The sequence below is a fragment of the Panulirus ornatus genome, chromosome 24 (assembly GCF_036320965.1).
Source record: "Panulirus ornatus isolate Po-2019 chromosome 24, ASM3632096v1, whole genome shotgun sequence".
NCBI lineage: Eukaryota > Metazoa > Arthropoda > Malacostraca > Decapoda > Palinuridae > Panulirus > Panulirus ornatus.
Window position 1 is genome coordinate 16,287,678 of NC_092247.1, and position 25,841 is coordinate 16,313,518.

General features: G+C 41.6%; 1 protein-coding gene across 2 annotated transcripts in view; it reads left to right on the top strand.

The window, feature by feature from the left end:
• Positions 1 to 25,841, top strand: part of LOC139757124 (uncharacterized) — a 459,373-nt gene that overhangs the window by 49,448 nt on the left and 384,084 nt on the right. For both annotated transcript variants that reach the window (XM_071677224.1, XM_071677223.1), the window contains exons 2-3: positions 598 to 757; positions 15,361 to 15,492. In XM_071677224.1, coding sequence (XP_071533325.1) covers positions 610 to 757; positions 15,361 to 15,492 — 280 coding nt within the window. In that variant the 5' untranslated portion in view covers positions 598 to 609. The remainder of the gene's footprint in view (positions 1 to 597; positions 758 to 15,360; positions 15,493 to 25,841) is intronic.

A 25,841-nucleotide genomic window follows, 5' to 3' on the forward strand; every position in this document is an offset into this window, starting at 1 on the left:
TTTGTACCTGATAGTTGGTTAATTAGAGTTGAGATGCATTTCCTTTACCAGAAAGGTGAGTGTTAAGTGGTTTCTAACCCCCAGAGATCTGCAATATCTCTCATGGCTTGTTGGCCACCATCCCAGAAAGAAAATTTTTCATACTTCAAAATTTATGTTTTGATTTAATGGGATTGTTACAATGATTAGATGAAGAAAATTATCATTAGTTTGGGGCCTAAGTGTGATGAGAAAATTCTTATTATTTAAACATTTTTGAGTGATTGAGAAAATTCTTATTATTTAACATTTTTGAGTGATTGTAGCCTGAACATGCAGGAGGATGTGAGGAATGCATAGGTTAGAGTGAATTAGAGCAATGTAGTGTACTGAGAGTGATGCTTTGTCATTGGGCTGAACCAGGGCATATGAAGTGGTCTGGGTAAACCTCAGAAAGGTCTGTGGGGCTTGGCTGTGGATGTGGCTCTGATGTTGAGGCATTATCCATGATGGCTAGAGACCTGCGCAGGGTTATATGCTAGTTCATGACATTTAGCTCACTGTTATCCTGTTTTTGTTAACGTGTTGTGATACAGATATTTCATTCTAATTCATTAGGTGAGCACAACTATGAGCTGGTTTGATGCTGCTGGCCTAACTTCCCTTGCCAAATCTGCTCTGAAGGAAGCCCAACGTACAATAGATAAAGCGCTTGACATTGAGGAAAATAATGAGAATATACAACCTCCTTTGACTCCATCTGCCACAACTCCAAAAGGTATGTTGTAGAGATTGTACAGGATGCTTATATTCAGATGTGGTTTGTTTGGAAAATAGTTTGTGTAAAAAATACTGTAGGTATTGGTTATAAAATAAATTGACTACTACTTCCATATTATCAGACAAAGACAGTATTAGAGCTGATATATTTTCCCTAACAAATATTATCTTACTATTTTAACCTTTTCACTGCAAATATCAAGTATATCTGAATCAACGTATATTTCACATAACTGCTAAGTTTGGATTTACCTGATGGCAACCAAAGAACATTACCCTCTACTTCATAATTTGGGTACATCCCAGTGACCTTGAAACAGCTGCCACATATCTGCCCATACTGCCTGATGCATGAAACCCTTTGTTTCATAGATGTGGCCTTCAACTGTCTTTGTTTTGTGTTGATTTTGATGCTTGGTAAGTGATTTACACACATTAGGACACAGATCTAGATGAGAATGTATGGAAAAGGATAAATGTGTTGGAAATGAAATATTTATTTATTTATTCATTTATTTATTATACTTTGTCACTGCCTCCCGCATTAGCGAGGTAGCGCAAGGAAACAGACGAAAGAATGGCCAAACCCACCCACATACACATATATATACATACACGTCCACACACACACATATACATACCTATACATCTCCATGGTTGTTTAATTTGTTTATGGATGGGGTTGTTAGGGAGGTAAATGCAAGAGTCCTGGAAAGAGGGGCAAGTATGAAGTCTGTTGGGGATGAGAGAGCTTGGGAAGTGAGTCAGTTGTTGTTCGCTGATGATACAGCGCTGGTGGCTGATTCATGTGAGAAACTGCAGAAGCTGGTGACTGAGTTTGGTAAAGTGTGTGGAAGAAGAAAGTTAAGAGTAAATGTGAATAAGAGCAAGGTTATTAGGTACAGTAGGGTTGAGGGTCAAGTCAATTGGGAGGTGAGTTTGAATGGAGAAAAACTGGAGGAAGTGAAGTGTTTTAGATATCTGGGAGTGGATCTGTCAGCGGATGGAACCATGGAAGCGGAAGTGGATCATAGGGTGGGGGAGGGGGCGAAAATTTTGGGAGCCTTGAAAAATGTGTGGAAGTCGAGAACATTATCTCGGAAAGCAAAAATGGGTATGTTTGAAGGAATAGTGGTTCCAACAATGTTGTATGGTTGCGAGGCGTGGGCTATGGATAGAGTTGTGCGCAGGAGGATGGATGTGCTGGAAATGAGATGTTTGAGGACAATGTGTGGTGTGAGGTGGTTTGATCGAGTAAGTAACGTAAGGGTAAGAGAGATGTGTGGAAATAAAAAGAGCGTGGTTGAGAGAGCAGAAGAGGGTGTTTTGAAATGGTTTGGGCACATGGAGAGAATGAGTGAGGAGAGATTGACCAAGAGGATATATGTGTCGGAGGTGGAGGGAACGAGGAGAAGAGGGAGACCAAATTGGAGGTGGAAAGATGGAGTGAAAAAGATTTTGTGTGATCGGGGCCTGAACATGCAGGAGGGTGAAAGGAGGGCAAGGAATAGAGTGAATTGGAGCGATGTGGTATACAGGGTTTGACGTGCTGTCAGTGGATTGAATCAAGGCATGTGAAGCGTCTGGGGTAAACCATGGAAAGCTGTGTAGGTATGTATATTTGCGTGTGTGGACGTGTGTATGTACATGTGTATGGGGGGGGGGGTTGGGCCATTTCTTTCGTCTGTTTCCTTGTGCTACCTCGCAAACGCGGGAGACAGCGACAAAGTATATAAAAAAAAAAAAAAAAAAAAAAAAAAAAAAAAAAAAAAACATCTCAACGTATACATATATATACACACACAGACATATACATATATACACATGTACATAATTCAAAATTCTGTCCTAATTCATTTCCATTGCCACCCCACCAAACATGAAATGAAAACCCCTTCCCCCCACATGTGCGCTAGGTAGCACAAGAAAAAGACAACAAAGGCCACATTAGTTCACACTCAGTCTTTAGCTGTCATGTATAATGCACCAAAACCACAGCTCCCTTTCCACATCCAGGCCCCACAAAACTTTCTATGGTTTACCCCAGATGCTTCACATGCCCTGGTTCAATCCATTCACAGCACGTTGACCCCGGTATACCACATCGTTCCAATTCACTCTATTCCTTGCACACCTTTCACCCTCCTGCATGTTCAGACACCGATCACTCAAAATCTTTTTCACTCCATCTTTCCACCTCCAATTTGGTATCCCACTTCTCGTTCCCTCCACCTCTGACACATATATCCTCTTTGTCAATCTTTCCTCGCTCATTCTCTCCATGTGACCAAACCATTTCAAAACACTCTCTTCTGCTCTCTCAACCACACTCTTTTTATTTCCACACATCTCTCTTACCCTTTCATTACTCACTCGATCAAACCACCTCACACCACATTTTGTCCTCAAACATCTCATTTCCAGTACATCCACCCTCCTCAAAACAACTTTATCTATAGGCCACGCCTCGCAACCATATAACATTGTTGGAACCACTATTTCTTCAAACATACCCATTTTTGCTTTCCAAGATAATGTTCTCAACTTCCACACATTTTCAATGCTCCCAGAACTTTCGCCCCCTCCCCCACCCTATGATTCACTTCCGTTTCTATGGTTCTATCCGCTGCCAAATCCACTCCCAGATATCTAAAACACTTCACTTCCTCCAGTTTTTCTCCATTCAAACTTACCTCCCAGTTGACTTGTCCCTCAACCCTATTGTACCTAATTACCTTACTCTTATTCACATTTACTCTCAGCTTTCTTCTTTCATACACTTTACCAAACTCAGTCACCAGCTTCTGCAGTTTCACACCCTAATCAGCCACCAGCGCTGTATCATCAGTGAACGACAACTGACTCGCTTCCTAAGCTCTCTCATCCACAACAGACTGCATACTTGCCCCTCTTTCCAAAACTCTTGCATTCCCCTCCCTAACAACCCCATCCATAAACAAATTGAACAACCATGGAGACATCACGCACCCCTGCCGCAAACCAACATTCACTGAGAACCAATCACTTTCCTCTTTTTCTACATGTACACATGCCTTACATCCTCGATAAAAACTTTTCACTTCTTCCAACAACTTACCAACTTTTCACGTCTTCCCACACCATATATTCTTAATACCTTCCACAGAGCATCTCTATCAACTCTATCATATGCCTTCTCCAGACCCATAAATGCTACATACAAATCCATTTGCTTTTCTAAGTATTTCTCACATACATTCTTCAAAGCAAACACCTGATCCACACATCCTCTACCACTTCTGAAATCACACTGCTCTTCCCCAGTCTGATGCTCTGTACATGCCTTCACCCTCTCATATAATTTCCCAGGAATACTCAACAAACTTATACCTCTGTAATTTGAGCACTCACTCTTATCCCCTTTGCCTTTGTACAATGGAACTATGCAAGCATTCCGCCAGGATTGATTGATTGAGAAATTATAGGGTAAAAGAGAGGTGTGGTAGTTAAAAAATTATGGTTAAGAGAGCTGAAGAGGATGTGCTGAAAAGGTTTGGACACATGGAGAAAATGAGTGAGAAGAGGTTAACATGGAACATGTATGCGTTAGAATTGGAGACAAAGGAGAAGGGGAGACTGAATTGGAGAGGGAAGAATACAGTGAAAAAAGTTCTGAGTGCTAGGGGCCTGTACATGGAGGAGGGTACAAGTCATGCACAAAATAAAGTGAAATGGTGTCATACTGTCATTGAACTGAAGTAGGGTATATGAAGTGGCCAGAGGAATGGTTTGTGGAGCTTGGTTGTTGATAGGGGGCTGTGGTTTTGGTTCATTACAGGTAACTTTTAGAAAATGCATGTGAATGAATGAAGCTATTTCTTTTTTTGCTCCATAAAAGAATTTTCATGCAGCAGGTCCTGACAGCATAATAATCTTTCTCATAAAACACTTTTGCCCTTCTGCAGTCCATGCACCCACATACATCTTCAAAACCTTCTTCATCCACCCCTGTGTATACAACAAAGTCCCTAACAATTGAAACTTGCTGAGATGTTATCAGTTTTAAAGCCCTCCAGACCAACCACCTTCTCCTCCTCCTCCTCCTCCTCCTGCTCATTATCAATCTTGTCTTCAATATCCAGAATCAAGTAAAATATCCCATTCTCACCTACACAGCACAGCTTCAGACCCAACTAGTCTACCACCATTCTGCACACTGACCTCATACAGCACATCCTAGATGGCTTCAACCAACCACATTTCCCATCCCACATAATGTGTGGCAGTAGGAGTTGACAGTGCATTCCACCGCTGTAACATCAGCACAGAGGCAGTACACAGTCTAAATGCCCTCAGAACACTTACCAGACACCAGATTTGCACAATGATGATGATAAACAGAAAACAGGTATCTTCTACAGACAGTTCATCTGCTCCACTGAACTATCCCTTACCTGCTTGGTCTTCCAACAAAAGCAAATAAAATAAAGCTGCAAATCACACAAAAGAGAGCACTTAGAACAATCACTGACTGCCCAGCAACCACACATACTCTGCACTTTCACAGTGAAACAAATATTCTTCCAGTATGACAAAAACATATTCATCACTCATTTATTAGATATAGTAGTAGAATACACAGCCTACATTGTTATTGATAAGTCTTCTATGACATCCTAGTAATATTGTTTATAAGTTCATTTGTGACCAAAAAAATGCATGAGGGAAGGATGTTACAGCTAGCAAGGTTTAATTTGTTGTGTTCATTGATTAATTAGTTACGTAGATTGAACACAAATGTAATCATAGTTTTTTTTTTCTTTTTTTTTTGCTTTGTCGCTGTCTCCCGCGTTTGCGAGGTAGCGCAAGGAAACAGACGAAAGAAATGGCCCAACCCACACCCATACACATGTATATACATACGTCCACACACGCAAATATACATACCTACACAGCTTTCCATGGTTTACCCCAGACGCTTCACATGCCCCGATTCAATCCACTGACAGCACGTCAACCCCGGTATACCACATCGCTCCAATTCACTCTATTCCTTGCCCTCCTTTCACCCTACTGCATGTTCAGGCCCCGATCACACAAAATCTTTTTCACTCCATCTTTCCACCTCCAATTTGGTCTCCCACTTCTCGTTCCCTCCACCTCTGACACATATATCCTCTTTGTCAATCTTTCCTCGCTCATTCTCTCCATGTGCCCAAACCATTTCAAAACACCCTCTTCTGCTCTCTCAACCACGCTCTTTTTATTTCCACACATCTCTCTTACCCTTACGTTACTTACTCGATCAAACCACCTCACACCACACATTGTCCTCAAACATCTCATTTCCAGCACATCCATCCTCCTGCGCACAACTCTATCCATAGCCCACGCCTCGCAACCATACAACATTGTTGGAACCACTATTCCTTCAAACATACCCATTTTTGCTTTCCGAGATAATGTTCTCGACTTCCACACATTCTTCAAGGCTCCCAGAATTTTCGCCCCCTCCCCCACCCTATGATCCACTTCCGCTTCCATGGTTCCATCCGCTGCCAGATCCACTCCCAGATATCTAAAACACTTCACTTCCTCCAGTTTTTCTCCATTCAAACTCACCTCCCAATTGACTTGACCCTCAACCCTACTGTACCTAATAACCTTGCTCTTATTCACATTTACTCTTAACTTTCTTCTTTCACACACTTTACCAAACTCAGTCACCAGCTTCTGCAGTTTCTCACATGAATCAGCCACCAGCGCTGTATCATCAGCGAACAACAACTGACTCACTTCCCAAGCTCTCTCATCCCCAACAGACTTCATACTTGCCCCTCTTTCCAAAACTCTTGCATTCACCTCCCTAACAACCCCATCCATAAACAAATTAAACAACCATGGAGACATCACACACCCCTGCCACAAACCTACATTCACTGAGAACCAATCACTTTCCTCTCTTCCTACACGTACACATGCCTTACATCCTTGATAAAAACTTTTCACTGCTTCTAACAACTTGCCTCCCACACCATATATTCTTAATACCTTCCACAGAGCATCTCTATCAACTCTATCATATGCCTTCTCCAGATCCATAAATGCTACATACAAATCCATTCGCTTTTCTAAGTATTTCTCACATACATTCTTCAAAGCAAACACCTGATCCACATATCCTCTACCACTTCTGAAACCACACTGCTCTTCCCCAATCTGATGCTCTGTACATGCCTTCACCCTCTCAGTCAATACCCTCCCATATAATTTACCAGGAATACTCAACAAACTTATACCTCTGTAATTTGAGCACTCACTCTTATCCCCTTTGCCTTTGTACAATGGCACTATGCACGCATTCCTCCAATCCTCAGGCACCTCACCGTGAGTCATACATACATTAAATAACCTTACCAACCAGTCAACAATACAGTCACCCCCTTTTTTAATAAATTCCACTGCAATACCATCCAAACCTGCTGCCTTGCCGGCTTTCATCTTCCGCAAAGCTTTTACTACCTCTTCTCTGTTTACCAAATCATTTTCCCTAACCCTCTCACTTTGCACACCACCTCGACCGAAACACCCTATATCTGCCACTCTATCATCAAACACATTCAACAAACCTTCAAAATACTCACTCCATCTCCTTCTCACATGACCACTACTTGTTATCACCTCCCCATTTGCGCCCTTCACTGAAGTTCCCATTTGCTCCCTTGTCTTACGCACTTTATTTACCTCCTTCCAGAACATCTTTTTATCCTCCCTAAAATTTAATGATACTCTCTCACCCCAACTCTCATTTGCCCTTTTTTTCACCTCTTGCACCTTTCTCTTGACCACCTGTCTCTTTCTTTTATACGTCTCCCACTCAACTGCATTTTTTCCCTGCAAAAATCGTCCAAATGCCTCTCTCTTCTCTTTCACTAATACTCTTACTTCTTCATCCCACCACTCACTACCCTTTCTAATCAACCCACCTCCCACTCTTCTCATGCCACAAGCATCTTTTGCGCAATCCATCACTGATTCCCTAAATACATCCCATTCCTCCCCCACTCCCCTTACTTCCATTGTTCTCACCTTTTTCCATTCTGTACTCAGTCTCTCCTGGTACTTCCTCACACAAGTCTCCTTCCCAAGCTCACTTACTCTCACCACCCTCTTCACCCCAACATTCACTCTTCTTTTCTGAAAACCCATACAAATCTTCACCTTAGCCTCCACAAGATAATGATCAGACATCCCTCCAGTTGCACCTCTCAGCACTTTAACATCCAAAAGTCTCTCTTTCGCGCGCCTGTCAATTAACACGTAATCCAATAACGCTCTCTGGCCATCTCTCCTACTTACATAAGTATACTTATGTATATCTCGCTTTTTAAACCAGGTATTCCCAATCATCAGTCCTTTTTCAGCACATAAATCTACAAGCTCTTCACCATTTCCATTTACAACACTGAACACCCCATGTATACCAATTATTCCCTCAACTGCCACATTACTCACCTTTGCATTCAAATCACCCATCACTATAACCCGGTCTCGTGCATCAAAACCACTAACACACTCATTCAGCTGCTCCCAAAACACTTGCCTCTCATGATCTTTCTTCTCATGCCCAGGTGCATATGCACCAATAATCACCCATCTCTCTCCATCAGCTTTCAGTTTTACCCATATTAATCGGGAATTTACTTTCTTACATTCTATCACTTACTCCCACAACTCCTGTTTCAGGAGTACTGCTACTCCTTCCCTTGCTCTTGTCCTCTCACTAACCCTTGACTTTACTCTCAAGACATTCCCAAACCACTCTTCCCCTTCACCCTTGAGCTTCGTTTCACTCAGAGCCAAAACATCCAGGTTCCTTTCCTCAAACATACTACCTATCTCTCCTTTTTTCACATCTTGGTTACATCCACATACATTTAGGCACCCCAATCTGAGCCTTCGAGGAGTATGAGCACTCCCCGCGTGACTTTCTTCTGTTTCCCATTTTAGAAAGTTAAAAAAATACAAGGAGGGGAGGATTTCTGGCCCCCCGCTTCCGTCCCCTCTAATCGCTTTCTACGACACACGAGGAATGCGTGGGAAGTATTCTTTCACCCCTATCCCCAGGGATAATATACATATATATATATACACATACACACACATACACACACACACGCACATATACACACACACACACATACATTTTTTTTTTTTTTTTTTGCTTTGTCGCTGTCTCCCGCGTTTGCGAGGTAGCGCAAGGAAACAGACGAAAGAAATGGCCCAACCCACCCCCATACACATGTATATACATACGTCCACACACGCAAATATACATACCTACACAGCTTTCCATGGTTTACCCCAGACGCTTCACATGCCCCGATTCAATCCATTGACAGCACGTCAACCCCGGTATACCACATCGCTCCAATTCACTCTATTCCTTGCCCTCCTTTCACCCTCCTGCATGTTCAGGCCCCAATCACACAAAATCTTTTTCACTCCATCTTTCCACCTCCAATTTGGTCTCCCTCTTCTCCTCGTTCCCTCCACCTCCGACACATATATCCTCTTGGTCAATCTTTCCTCACTCATTCTCTCCATGTGCCCAAACCATTTCAAAACACCCTCTTCTGCTCTCTCAACCACGCTCTTTTTATTTCCACACATCTCTCTTACCCTTACGTTACTTACTCGATCAAACCACCTCACACCACACATTGTCCTCAAACATCTCATTTCCAGCACATCCATCCTCCTGCGCACAACTCTATCCATAGCCCACGCCTCGCAACCATACAACATTGTTGGAACCACTATTCCTTCAAACATACCCATTTTTGTTTTCCGAGATAATGTTCTCGACTTCCACACATTCTTCAAGGCTCCCAGAATTTTCGCCCCCTCCCCCACCCTATGATCCACTTCCACTTCCATGGTTCCATCCGCTGCCAGATCCACTCCCAGATATCTAAAACACTTCACTTCCTCCAGTTTTTCTCCATTCAAACTCACCTCCTAATTGACTTGACCCTCAACCCTACTGTACCTAATAACCTTGCTCTTATTCACATTTACTCTTAACTTTCTTCTTTCACACACTTTACCAAACTCAGTCACCAGCTTCTGCAGTTTCTCACATGAATCAGCCACCAGCGTTGTATCATCAGCGAACAACAACTGACTCACTTCCCAAGCTCTCTCATCCCCAACAGACTTCATACTTGCCCCTCTTTCCAAAACTCTTGCATTCACCTCCCTAACAACCCCATCCATAAACAAATTAAACAACCATGGAGACATCACACACCCCTGCCGCAAACCTACATTCTCTGAGAACGAATCACTTTCCTCTCTTCCTACGCGTACACATGCCTTACATCCTCGATAAAAACTTTTCACTGCTTCTAACAACTTGCCTCCCACACCATATATTCTTAATACCTTCCACAGAGCATCTCTATCAACTCTATCATATGCCTTCTCCAGATCCATAAATGCTACATACAAATCCATTTGCTTTTCTAAGTATTTCTCACATACATTCTTCAAAGCAAACACCTGATCCACACATCCTCTACCACTTCTGAAACCACACTGCTCTTCCCCAATCTGATGCTCTGTACATGCCTTCACCCTCTCAATCAATACCCTCCCATATAATTTACCAGGAATACTCAACAAACTTATACCTCTGTAATTTGAGCACTCACTCTTATCCCCTTTGCCTTTGTACAATGGCACTATGCACGCATTCCTCCAATCCTCAGGCACCTCACCGTGAGTCATACATACATTAAATAACCTTACCAACCAGTCAACAATACAGTCACCCCCTTTTTTAATAAATTCCACTGCAATACCATCCAAACCTGCTGCCTTGCCGGCTTTCATCTTCCGCAAAGCTTTTACTACCTCTTCTCTGTTTACCAAATCATTTTCCCTAACCCTCTCACTTTGCACACCACCTCGACCGAAACACCATATATCTGCCACTCTATCATCAAACACATTCAACAAACCTTCAAAATACTCACTCCATCTCCTTCTCACATCACCACTACTTGTTATCACCTCCCCATTTGCGCCCTTCACTGAAGTTCCCATTTGCTCCCTTGTCTTACGCACTTTATTTACCTCCTTCCAGAACATCTTTTTATCCTCCCTAAAATTTAATGATACTCTCTCACCCCAACTCTCATTTGCCCTTTTTTTCACCTCTTGCACCTTTCTCTTGACCTCCTGCCTCTTTCTTTTATACGTCTCCCACTCAACTGCATTTTTTCCCTGCAAAAATCGTCCAAATGCCTCTCTCTTCTCTTTCACTAATACTCTTACTTCTTCATCCCACCACTCACTACCCTTTCTAATCAACCCACCTCCCACTCTTCTCATGCCACAAGCATCTTTTGCGCAATCCATCACTGATTCCCTAAATACATCCCATTCCTCCCCCACTCCCTTTACTTCCATTGTTCTCACCTTTTTCCATTCTGTACTCAGTCTCTCCTGGTACTTCCTCACACAAGTCTCCTTCCCAAGCTCACTTACTCTCACCACCCTCTTCACCCCAACATTCACTCTTTTTTTCTGAAAACCCATACAAATCTTCACCTTAGCCTCCACAAGATAATGATCAGACATCCCTCCAGTTGCACCTCTCAGCACATTAACATCCAAAAGTCTCTCTTTCGCGCACCTGTCAATTAACACATAATCCAATAACGGTCTCTGGCCATCTCTCCTACTTACATAAGTATACTTATGTATATCTCGCTTTTTAAACCAGGTATTCCCAATCATCAGTCCTTTTTCAGCACATAAATCTACAAGCTCTTCGCCATTTCCATTTACAACACTGAACACCCCATGTATACCAATTATTCCCTCAACTGCCACATTACTCACCTTTGCATTCAAATCACCCATCACTATAACCCGGTCTCGTGCATCAAAACCACTAACACACTCATTCAGCTGCTCCCAAAACACTTGCCTCTCATGATCTTTCTTCTCATGCCCAGGTGCATATGCACCAATAATCACCCATCTCTCTCCATCAACTTTCAGTTTTACCCATATTAATCGAGAATTTACTTTCTTACATTCTATCACGTACTCCCACAACTCCTGTTTCAGGAGTAGTGCTACTCCTTCCCATGCTCTTGTCCTCTCACTAACCCCTGACTTTACTCCCAAGACATTCCCAAACCACTCTTCCCCTTCACCCTTGAGCTTCGTTTCACTCAGAGCCAAAACATCCAGGTTCCTTTCCTCAAACATACTACCTATCTCTCCTTTTTTCACATCTTGGTTACATCCACACATATACATATGAAAAATGTAAGAAACAATTTAGAAAACTGAAACTTCTAGCTTGAAATGAAAAGAAAAAAATGAATGTCACATAATGGTTCAACCTCTGGCTATGGAAAAAGGAAATGTTTAATTTATTTACACAAAAGTCAATAGTAGTTCTCATCAATTTAACCACTGTATCAATAAGCTTCAATGTCTAAGCTACATTTTTTCCAATTTCACTATTTTCTTGTCAAAGCACCATGTATGAAAACTATCACTCCAGTAACACAACTATAAACACTTACTTCCCCTTTAAAAAGTTCTGGGGAAGTCTGTCTCGATACACTGCGGGACACTACTACCTGACGAGGTTTGTGTTGCAATGGTTTTTGATTCACAAACGTAGTAGCATCACATAGTTTATCTCAACATTTTATGTTGACATCTGGTTCGGTCCTGTTGTATTCGTCTTTGGTGCAATGCACATTCATCTTGTGCTGAAGAATGAATCTTCTCATCATGCTTCTGTTTACATCATGTCTGTATGCTAAGCTACTAAAACAGCCAGCATGCCTATTACTCAGCATATATATATGAACTCGTAGTATGTTGACCTCATACCTCACTCATTCTTGTATACTTATCTCTGGACCTTTATTTTTATACTTGGGAAGTGTTTCCAGTATCATTGATAATGTTAACCCCATGTCTCCCAGTTATACCCTCAGCTATCATAGTGCTCTCCTCTACATTCAAATCCATTACAAGAGGATTTGCTTCCTTTCATCAAAACTGCCAAAGCATTTAATCATCTAAAATATTCTCTTTTCATCTTGACTTCTCCTCCTTCCATATGCATAAGAACAAATGTTTATTTTTTCATGAATTGTAAATCATTTAGGTTCTTTAAGAACAAATATCAGGACCAGATCAAACATTACTGACCTCTGTTGTTTTGTACACCAGAGGTCACAGTGACCTTTAATTTTGAATGTGTGCATTTCACTAACTTGAGTTACTGTCAGGGATGGTAACTTTTCGAATTTGTCACTTGGTGCTTCCAAGAAGATTATATGTTTTTGATATGGGAATTTTCCTTTCGAAGATATATTTTTGATGATTACCACTTTCCTAACAGACTTAACTTTTTTTTTTCTCCAAACCCTCCAACTATCCATACACCATTTCTGCCTCCACAGGATCTCCAAACCAGAATCTTATTTCTATAGATTTTAATTGGGCTCATTCATACTCTATTTCCCCCCCTCCCTTGAAATGCTAACTTTGGCAATTTGGATGGGAGAGCGTAAAGGTTATCCATGCACAACTTCTTTATTGACTTCCCCTGGGATGGGTACTGCTTCTCAAGTCGGGATTCCTTTTTTTGTGCTTCTTGCCTTGCAGAGATTATCTTGGCTGGGATGAAGTCCTGCATTCCATCTTTTTACAAATTACTTGCTCTTTCTCTCTTGTTTATTGTGTCAGGGTTGGGATGTACCGAACACACTCTTGTTTTCATTTTGGCTCAGAATCATTGTGTAGCTGTTCTTCAAGAGCCACATGCACTTTCCTAACAAGAAAGTGTGCTGAATTGACTTCTTTTACAGACAAATCTTTTTTTATTCTTAACCAAAAGCATCTTCAACAGCTGTAATTCAAGCTTTCTTCTTTTTTAAGACCTAATGAATACTTTGTTAACTCTCCAGCTGATAAAGCAGCTCTCTTTGGTACCTTATTTCCCACTAAGTCAACTATGGATGATTTAGCTTTTAATCCTCCACCACCCATATTATCCCAATAAACTATGCCATCTCCTATGTTCTCCTTGTGCTGGGGCTTTCAGCTGAAGTACTCTCCTAGGTTCAGATGGACAAAGCATAAGGCTCAGATGACATACCTCTTTTGGGTTCTAAGAGAGTGTGCTTCTTTGCTAGCACCAGTCCTTGTTCATCTATTTTGCCTCTGTCTGAAATCCCAGACTTTCCCTTCTGCTTAGAAGTACTCCAAGGTACAACCCATCCCCAAGAAAGGAGACTATTCTAACCCTTTCAGATATTGTTGATAGTTCTCACTTCTGCTGCTCTGTCAGACAACTTGTATGGATTTCACAGAGCTAGGTTTACTGATAATCTTCCATCCTCTGTGACTTTCCTCTGGTCCTCCTCTCTCAGGGATTTTGGTGAAACTTTTGTTGTAATGCTCAACATCTCCAAAGCCTTTGACAAGGTATGGCATAAGTCTCTGCTCTCTGAACTCCCTTCCTGTGGTTTCACTGCTTCTCTCTGTTCTAATGCATAGTTTCCTCTCTGCCCATTCTATCACATTTGTCAAGGAACAACTTTCCCTTCCTTTCCTATCAGTAATTAAGTTCCACAGGGTTCTGTTGTATTGCTTGCTCTCTTTCTTCTCTCAATAAATGATTTTCTCTCTTCTATTCTAACCCTGTTCACTCATATGCTGATGGTTGTTCCACTTTATATACTGCATTTGTCTTCCCCTTTATACTTATTCTCTTTCTCATTCTGATCATATTTCCTTTCTCAGAAACATGTTGGGCAAAACCAATATCCTCTACTCTGTCTGTTTCCCAAGAGCTAGGAATATTGCATAGGTGCTTCAGTTATTTTTCTTGTCAGCAACTCTTTCATATCTACAAGGGTTTTATATAACCAAGAATGGAATACTGCTCACACATCCAGAGTGGCTCTCTACCTCTCTGTTAACTAGAGTGGAATCAAAAGCCTTCTGCCTCATTGATTCTCCTGATATCACCACTCTTCAACCTTCCCTTTTATTATAATGCAGTGTTGCTGCTCTTTCTTTTTTATAGATATTATTTGTCCATTGTTTATGTAAGGTGTCTGCATGTGTCCAAACCCCCAGGGTTTGGACCCTTGACAGACGTTTTGCTGCTGCTTTCCATAGTTTCTGTGTAACTTTTTTGATACCTCTTTCTTCCCTCGAACAGCTAATCTATGGAAATTTCTTCCTTCTTTTGTCTTTCCCTCTTCATATAACCTTTCTTTTGGTAAAAGTTAGGTCTACAGACACTTGCAGTACCTTGATTGATTTCTACTTTCTTTGCCTTTTACTTTTCTTTCATCCAAGATATCCTTGATTGGGGAATGTTTTGCCTGTGCCAAGTTAGTCATTTTAAGGAAGAAAATCCCATCTGCATGAATTTTTTACTCTATAAGAATGTAAAAAGTGGTAGTGCAAAATGATGGTATTAAATTGTGTGTGTGAATGGTAACATTAATTTTTTTCTTTGGGTATTATGCTCTATATTTTGAATTTTGAGAATCCCTTATCTTCCAGGGCTTCCAGAAAAGTTAAAGGACGAGTCTGAGAATTTCTTTGCATCATTTGGGTTGGATAAGAAAAAATCACCTCTCACACCAGTAAATTCCCCCTCAGATTTTTCTCCTGGAGCAACTTCAGCATCTAAAGGTGATTTTATGATATATTGATATTTTCCATCAGCAGGGGTATCTGTAGAGCATGAATGAGTCTGCTTCCTCTGTAGGGTCACTCCCCTTTGTCTTTTTATATATATGCAGTATCACAAAGGTTCAGAATGTTAAAGAGATCATTAGAGACTTAGAAATAGGGCTACATTTTCCTGTTGGATCTTTGCTTTAAGTTGTTCGTGATGAATACATCATCCAGTGTTGAGTGAAAAGTGCACCAAGGTGTGGAGGTTACTGTGAGTGGGGATGAAGGATAATTTTTTCTTCATATAGGCTACAATTTCCAAAAATGAATATGACCCTGTGGTCCTCCGTAGCTTCTCATGAATAGTTGTGGGTTTCTGTTCATATGATGTGCTCTGAGATTAGTGATGGAAGTAGCAGAGGTGCCTCTGAGAGATCTTGCTATACTACACCCTCACAAGGCTTCTATGTTTGTTTAGAATCCTAACACCATCCTGTTTTCTGGATTCTTGCTTCACTGTGTACTTAATTTTTCTATCTCCACTTAGTTGTTTTAAACATCTTTCAGTGCACAGATTTCACCATCATTTATATAAATTCATTGCTCTTAGGTTTTATGCTATTACCTCTTATGATTCCCAATCAATATATGAAGTACAGCAGTGAACAAATCAGTTACAGTTACCATGAATCAGCATATGATGTTTATAGTAATGAGGACAGTGAACATCATGAATGAGTTCATGTATTGCACATTAGTGAATATATCACTAAGTGTTAATCCTGAACACCCTATCCTCGGGGAGAGGGAAGAAGGAAGTCATCTTTTGTGTTCCCTGCATGTCACAGAAGGCAACTACAAGTAATAGAAGTGGTGGGTGCTGCAAACCTTCTCTTTCTTTTATTTCAGTGACTAAACGCTGGAACAGCATGAACCATGTATCAGCAGGAGTCATGGTCATGTATCACTGTATTGTCTAATGTCAAGGTTGGGCCTGCCTCCCAAGTATACATACCTGAGGTATAAATGAGAGAGAGAGAGATCACTATTCAGGAAGAGGGATGGGATGGGAAGTGAGGAATAAGTGATGCTTTTAAAATTCACTCCTTGTGCGATGACTGCAGCACCTTGAAAATGTTGGAGGGAGAGAGGTAAAACTTAAGAAAGTTCTAGTGATATCATAAAAGTTGTCACTAGTTCTTCCCTGTGCCAGTCTTTGACAGACACCATGGTATGGTGGGCACCTTGCTTCCTATCATGCTACCAGGGCCATGGTTTGAACCAAAGTCCTGGATAGAACTTGTGTCTATTGAGCACCACTTGACACTCTTACATGATGTCTGGGACAAAAGTAGTTCGTAATTCTACAAAAATGATCTCAATGCTTGGCGCACCCTTAAATGGTCATGGGCAGTGATCACTCCAGAGGTGTCATATAATCCAAGAAGTATGGAGGGGAACACATCACATACAAACACTAGTAGCAGTTCACATGTATGTGAATTTGAAACATATTAGATTGATGTGGTCACTGTTTACCTATAGGCACAATTTTGAATCAAAAGCAGTTATATGAAACAGAAGCTGGAGTGAAGGTTACAATCATATTATATGAAAAAATCAGAGAAAGGAGATGGAATGTAACATAACTTAGTCATTGGATAAATCCACTGTCTGTAATCCCTCCTCAGACCCAACTGGGGGAAGGGGGTAGGTAATCCCAGGTCTTACCAGGATTTCTTTGTAATGAGATAGCAAGGCCCAGTTTAGGCCAGCTGTTACACTACAATGAATGGCTGCAACATGTAATCACCTGGGTCATTAGTGATTAATAACCCCTGACCCTCCAGTCAGGGAGCGTGTAGGCCCTGTTAGTTTCCAATCTATCTCTCTCAGCTGGTGATGCAGGCTGATGTGGGTCTGCATACCCCTTGAGGACTACAGTACAATCTTTTGAGTGAGATGTTCTGACCCTTGAGTGTGCTGGAATATCCTTTGACCTGACCCTGAGAGGTCATGTCAAAGGGCACGACATCGTACCAAGAGAGTCGTACTGTCATGCTCAGCAGTCATACCATTGCGCTCAGTTGCCATCCCTTGGTACTTAAGGGTCATACCAAGATGCTTAAGGGCTGTGCCATCATTGAATGTTTTTAGATGTTGCTAAGTTATTAAAGGCCTGTTTAACTTGTTAAAGCTCATGTAGCTTTAATAAATTGTTTTCATAAATATGTTTGTGGTTTTGGTGCATTAACCAGGACAGCTCGAGATTGAGTGTGAACAAATGTGGCCTTATTTTGTCTTTTCTTGGCATAACCCCGCTGGAGGGGGGGATGCTATTTCATGTTTGGTGGGGTGGCAACAGGAATGAATGAAGGCAGCAAGTGTGAATGTGTACATGTATATATATGTATGTGTATATGTATATATATGTGTGTGTATGGGAGTTCATGTATATGCATGTGTATGTGGGTGGGTTAGGCCATTCCTTGTCTGTTTCCTTGCGCTACCTTGCTGATGCGGGAGACGGCGAGTAAGTATAATGAAATTGATAAATACATATATTTATTTATTTATTTATTTTGCTTTGTTGCTGTCTCCCGCGTTAGCGAGGTAGCACAAGGAAACAGACGAAAGAATGGCCCAACCCACCCACATACACATGTATATACATATATGTCCACACACGCAAATATACATACCTATACATCTCAATGTATACATATATATATATATATACACACACACACAGACATATACATATATACACATGTACATAATTCATACTGTCTGCCTTCATTCATTCCCATTGCCACCCTGCCACACATGAAATAACAACCCCCTCCCCCCTCATGTGCACGATGTAGCGCCAGGAATACAACAAAGGCCCCATTCGTTCACACTCAGTCTCTAGCTGCCATGTAATAATGCACTGAAACCACAGCTCCCTTTCCACATCCCTTCCCCACAGAACTTTCCATGGTTTACCCCAGACACTTCACATGCCCTGGTTCAATCCACTGACAGCACGTCGACCCCGGTATACCACATCGTTCCAATTCACTCTATTCCTTGCATGCCTTTCACCCTCCTGCATGTTCAGGCCCCGATCACTCAAAATCTTTTTCACTCCATCTTTCCACCTCCAATTTGGTCTCCCACTTCTCGTTCCCTCCACCTCCGACACATATACCCTCTTGGTCAATCTTTCCTCACTCATTCTCTCCATGTGACTAAACCATTTCAAAACACCCTCTTCTGCTCTCTCAACCACACTCTTTTTATTTCCACACATCTCTCTTACCCTTACATTACTTACTCGATCAAACCACCTCACACCACATATTGTCCTCAAACATCTCATTTCCAGCACATCCACCCTCCTGCGCACAACTCTATCCATAGCCCACGCCTCGCAACCATACAACATTGTTGGAACCACCATTCCTTCAAACATACCCATTTTTGCTTTCCGAAATAATGTTCTCGACTTCCAAACATTCTTCAAGGCTCCCAGAATTTTTACCCCCTCCCCCACCCTATGATTCACTTCCGAAGGCTTCCATGGTTCCATCCGCTTCCAGATCCACTCCCAGATATCTAAAACACTTTACTTCCTCCAGTTTTTCTCCATTCAAACTTACCTCCCAATTGACTTGACCCTCAACCCTACTGTACCTAATAACCTTGTTCTTATTCACATTTACTCTTAACTTTCTTCTTTCACACACTTTACCAAACTCAGTCACCAGCTTCTGCAGTTTCTCACATGAATCAGCCACCAGTGCTGTATCATCAGCGAACAACAACTGACTCACTTCCCAAGCTCTCTCATCCACAACAGGCTGCATACATGCCCCTCTTTCCAAAACTTTGGCATTTACCTCCCTAACAACCCCATCCATAAACAAATTAAACAACCATGGAGACATCACACATCCCTACCGCAAACCTGCATTCACTGAGAACCAATCACTTTCCTCTCTTCCTACACGTACACATGACTTACATCCTCGATAAAAACTTTTCACTGCTTCTAACAACTTGCCTACCACACCATATATTCTGAATACCTTCCAAAGAGCATCTCTATCAACTCTATCATATGCTTTCTCCAGATCCATAAATGCTACATACAAATCCATTTGCTTTTCTAAGTATTTCTCACATACATTCTTCAAAGCAAACACCTGATCCACACATCCTCTACCACTTCTGAAACCACACTGCTTTCCCCCAATCTGATGCTCTGTTATAATATAATAATAATAATAATAATAATAATAATAATTTTTTTTTTTTTTTCTTTGTCGCTGTCTCCCGCGTTTGCGAGGTAGCGCAAGGAAACAGACGAAAGAAATGGCCCAACCCACCCCCATACACATGTATATACATACGTCCACACACGCAAATATACATACCTACACAGCTTTCCATGGTTTACCCCAGACGCTTCACATGCCTTGATTCAATCCACTGACAGCACGTCAGCCCCGGTATACCACATCGCTCCAATTCACTCTATTCCTTGCCCTCCTTTCACCCTCCTGCATGTTCAGGCCCCGATCACACAAAATCTTTTTCACTCCATCTTTCCACCTCCAATTTGGTCTCCCTCTTCTCCTCGTTCCCTCCACCTCCGACACATATATCCTCTTGGTCAATCTTTCCTCACTCATTCTCTCCATGTGCCCAAACCATTTCAAAACACCCTCTTCTGCTCTCTCAACCACGCTCTTTTTATTTCCACACATCTCTCTTACCCTTACGTTACTTACTCGATCAAACCACCTCACACCACACATTGTCCTCAAACATCTCATTTCCAGCACATCCATCCTCCTGCGCACAACTCTATCCATAGTCCACGCCTCGCAACCATACAACATTGTTGGAACCACTATTCCTTCAAACATACCCATTTTTGCTTTCCGAGATAATGTTCTCGACTTCCACACATTCTTCAAGGCTCCCAGAATTTTCGCCCCCTCCCCCACCCTATGATCCACCTCCGCTTCCATGGTTCCATCTGCTGCCAGATCCACTCCCAGATATCTAAAACACTTCACTTCCTCCAGTTTTGCTCTATTCAAACTCACCTCCCAATTGACTTGACCCTCAACCCTACTGTACCTAATAACCTTGCTCTTATTCACATTTACTCTTAACTTTCTTCTTTCACACACTTTACCAAACTCAGTCACCAGCTTCTGCAGTTTCTCACATGAATCAGCCACCAGCGCTGTATCATCAGCGAACAACAACTGACTCACTTCCCAAGCTCTCTCATCCCCAACAGACTTCATACTTACCCCTCTTTCCAAAACTCTTGCATTCACCTCCCTAACAACCCCATCCATAAACAAATTAAACAACCATGGAGACATCACACACCCCTGCCGCAAACCTACATTCACTGAGAACCAATCACTTTCCTCTCTTCCTACACGTACACATGCCTTACATCCTCGATAAAAACTTTTCACTGCTTCTAACAACTTGCCTCCCACACCATATATTCTTAATACCTTCCACAGAGCATCTCTATCAGCTCTATCATATGCCTTCTCCAGATCCATAAATGCTACATACAAATCCATTTGCTTTTCTAAGTATTTCTCACATACATTCTTCAAAGCAAACACCTGATCCACACATCCTCTACCACTTCTGAAACCACACTGCTCTTCCCCAGTCTGATGCTCTGTACATGCCTTCACCCTCTCAATCAATACCCTCCCATATACTTTACCAGGAATACTCAACAAACTTATACCTCTGTAATTTGAGCACTCACTCTTATCCCCTTTGCCTTTGTACAATGGCACTATGCATGCATTCTGCCAATCCTCAGGCACCTCACCATGAGTCATACATACATTAAATAACCTTACCAACCAGTCAACAATACAGTCACCCCCTTTTTTAATAAATTCCACTGCAATACCATCCAAACCTGCTGCCTTGCCGGCTTTCATCTTCCGCAAAGCTTTTACTACCTCTTCTCTGTTTACCAAATCATTTTCCCTAACCCTCTCACTTTGCACACCACCTCGACCAAAACACCCTATATCTGCCACTCTATCATGAAACACATTCAACAAACCTTCAAAATACTCACTCCATCTCCTTCTCACATCACCACTACTACTTGTTATCACCTCCCCATTTGCGCCCTTCACTGAAGTTCCCATTTGCTCCCTTGTCTTATGCACTTTATTTACCTCCTTCTGGAACATCTTTTTATTCTCCCTAAACTTTAATGATACTCTCTCACCCCAACTCTCATTTGCCCTTTTTTTCACCTCTTGCACCTTTCTCTTGACCTCCTGTCTCTTTCTTTTATACATCTCCCACTCAATTGCATTTTTTCCCTGCAAAAATCGTCCAAATGCCTCTCTCTTCTCTTCACTAATACTCTTACTTCTTCATCCCACCACTCACTACCCTTTCTAATCAACCCACCTCCCACTCTTCTCATGCCACAAGCATCTTTTGCGCAATCCATCACTGATTCCCTAAATACATCCCATTCCTCCCCCACTCCCCTTACTTCCATTAATAATAATAATAATAATAATAACAATACAAATTATAATAAAAGAGGGTATATGTGTCAGAGGTAGAGGGAATGAGGAGAAGCAGGAGATCATATGGGAGGTGGAAAGATGGAGTGAAAAAGATTTTGAGCTATCGGGGCCTGAACATACAGGAGGGTGAAAGGAGTGCAAGGAATAGAGTGAATTGGAATGATATCGTATACCAGGATTGACATACTGTCAGTGGAATGAATCAGGGCATGTGAAGCATCTGGAGTAAACCATGGAAAGTTTTGTAAGGCCGGACCTGGAAAGGGAGCTGTTGTTTCGGTGCATTACACATGACAGCCAGAGACTGAGTGTGAACGAATCTGGCTTTTTTGTCTTTTCCTAGCACTACCTCGCATGTGTGTGTGTGTGTGTGTGTGTGTGTGTGTGTGGGGGGGGGGGGGGGGGGTAGGGTGGCGACGGGAATGGATGGAAGCACATCAACCCCCTTGTACCACCTCGTTCCAATTCACTCTAATCCTTGCACATCTCTCACCCTCCTGTAGATTCAGGTCCTGGTTGCTCAAAATCTTTTTCACTTCATACTTCCACCTCCAATTTGGTCTCCTGTTTCTCCTAGTTCCCTCCACCTCTGACACATATATTCTCTTTGTCTTTCTTTCCTCATTCATTCTATCCATATGTCGAGTCCATTTCAACACACCCTCTTCCCTTCTCTCAATGCTCTCATTTTTATTGCCACTCATGTCTTTTATCCTTTCATTACTTACTCTATCAAACCACCTCACACCACACGTCCGCAGGAAAATAAAACTTGATAAGGTCCAAAGTGCACTTTCATGTAATGATCTTATTGTTAGGGGAAATAGAAGTTTTAGAACAGTCAGTTGATAAACAAGAAGATGTAGCTAAGGTATCATTGGTATCCAAGCAATATCAGATGGCGGTGTTTGGGATTGTGTGTACGGTTGTGGCATCATGCCTGTCATAAGATTTTTATTATGCAGATAAGAAAGGGAACTGTTTATGAATTATTGCTTGTTTACCAATGGCTTCTTAGCTATGTCTCTTCCTTGTCCATCAACTGACTGTTCCACATCTTCTGTCTCATTCTTGTATGTCCCCTTACAATGTCATCATGACATGAAGGTGCACTTGGGAACTTATCATATTTTATTTCTGTAGTTTACCCTGGACATTTCACATACCCTGGTTCAGTCTTTGACAGCATGTAGGCCTCATTATACCATATCATTCCAGTTCACTCTATCATGTGCATGTCTTTCATTCCTCCTGCATCTTCAGGCTGTGATCACTCAAAATCTTTTTCACTCCATCCTTCCATTTCCAGTTTGGTTCCCTGTTCTCCTTGTTCCTTCCACTTCTGACACATATATCCTCTTTGTCAACCTATCCTCACCTATTCTCATCATATTTCCAAACCATTTCAGCACATCCTCCTTTGCTCTTTCAACCACACTCTTTCAGTTACCACACATCTCTCGTATTCTTTCATTACTTGCTTATCACACCACTTAACACCACATTTTGTTCATAAACACTTCATTTCTAACACATCCATCCTCCTTTACACTACCTCTATTGCCCATGCCTTGCATCCATATAGTATTGATGGGGATACTCTTCCTTCAAAATACCCATTTTTGCCCTCCTGGGTAATGTTTTCTCTTTCCCCCTCCCTCACCCTTTAACTTACTTCCACTTCCATGGTTCCATTCCTTGCCATGTCCATTCCCAGGTATCTAAAACACTCACTTCCTCCAGTTTTTCTCCATTCAGACTTACACCCCAACTAACTTGTCCCTCTATCCTGCTGAACCCAAAAACATTCACTCTCAACTTTCTCCTTTCACACACACACTCCCAAACTTTAATCACAACTTCTGCAGTTTCTCACTGAAATCAGCCACCAGTGCTATATTATCAGCAAACAACAATTGACTCTCTTCCCAGGCCCCTCTCATACCCCATGGACTGCATAATTTTTTTGTAATAGAAAAATTTTCAGTGAATCACACTGATTATTGAAAGAACTTTTTTTATTTATATTTTATTATACTTTGTCGCTGTCTCCCGCGTTTGCAAGGTAGCGCAAGGAAACAGACGAAAGAAATGGCCCAACTCCCCCCATACACATGTATATACATACGTCCACACACGCAAATATACATACCTACACAGCTTTCCATGGCTTACCCCAGACGCTTCACATGCCTTGATTCAATCCACTGACAGCACGTCAACCCCGGTATACCACATCGCTCCAATTCACTCTATTCCTTGCCCTCCTTTCACCCTCCTGCATGTTCAGGCCCCGATCACACAAAATCTTTTTCACTCCAGGATTTTGGTGTAGGTAAAATTGATTATAAAACATTTGGAGTTGCAACTATCTTGACACAAGCCTTACTCCTCAACTTTTCAGCATGTTATGCTGGCAGAATTGCAGAAATTCTGCACATTTTAGAATGACAGTAGTTTATGAGATATACTTCTGAAGTGCTTTTCCTTATTATCAGATGACTGAAATTGTAAAGTTAAATACATTTCTTAAACAGCTGGAAAACTTGAGATTTTCAGGATTGGAAAGAAAATCTTACCGAGGTAGTAAGGGATTAATGGTGTAATGCTGTTTTTTGTACTTTTATGCCTACGAAGATTTGTTATTTTTTTTTTGCGGTATAAAGCGCTATTAATGCTGCATGTGCAAAGAGTTCCAAAAAGCACCTCAACATTGGTCTCCCCTTTTCCTTGTATCTACACTTCTGGCCCATGTATCATCATCATCTCATTCATTCTCTCCATATGTCCACACCATTTCTGCATACCCTCCTCTGCTCTTGTTACTACACCTCTCCCTTTCCCTTTTATTACTTACTCCATCAAACCACCTCATACCACATTTTGTCTTTAAACATTTAATTTCCAACACATCCACCCTCCTCTACACATTTTCATCTATAGTACATGCCTTGCATTGATACATCAGTGAGACTACTATACCTTCAAAACATACCGTTTTCATTCTCTCATTTAATGACCTCTATTTCCATACATTCATTCTTCAGTGCCCTGAGACCCTTCACCCCCTCATCCACCCTTTGACTTGGTTCCACTATCGTGGTTCCATTCACTGCCGTGTCCACTCTTGGGTATCTAAAACACTTCACTTCCTCCAAATTTCCTCCACTCAAGCTTACACCAACTAACCTGTCTCTCTGCATTGTTAGACCTAATAAAATTGCTTTTATTCTCATTAACTCTCAACATCCTCCTTTCACTTACCTTCCCAAATTCAGACATTTACTATTGCAGTTTCTCCCTCGAATCTGTTGCCAATGCTGTGTCTTCAGCAAACAAAAACATAATCACTTCCCAGGTTCCCTCTCCCCTTAAAGACTGCTTACTCACCCCATTGTCCAAGACCCTTGCATTTACCTCCCTCACTACCCCATCTGTAAACATGTAAAACAGCAACAGCCATGGTGACACCACACACCCTTGCCACAGATCCACCTTCACCTAGACCCATGCACTCTCTTCCCTACCTACTTACATACATGCCTTGCATTCCTTATAAAAAAAATTCTGTGTTTAGTGGCTTTCCTTCCACACCATATATTCATAAGTTCTTCCACAAGGCCTTTCTGTCAAACCTATCATATGCTTTCTCCAGATCTGTAAAGTCACATGCAAGTCTTCTTTTTCTCTTAAGTATTTCTCAATGTACATTCTTTAAAGCAAACACCTGATCCTCATATCCTCTGCCACTCCCGAAACCACATTCTTGCTCCT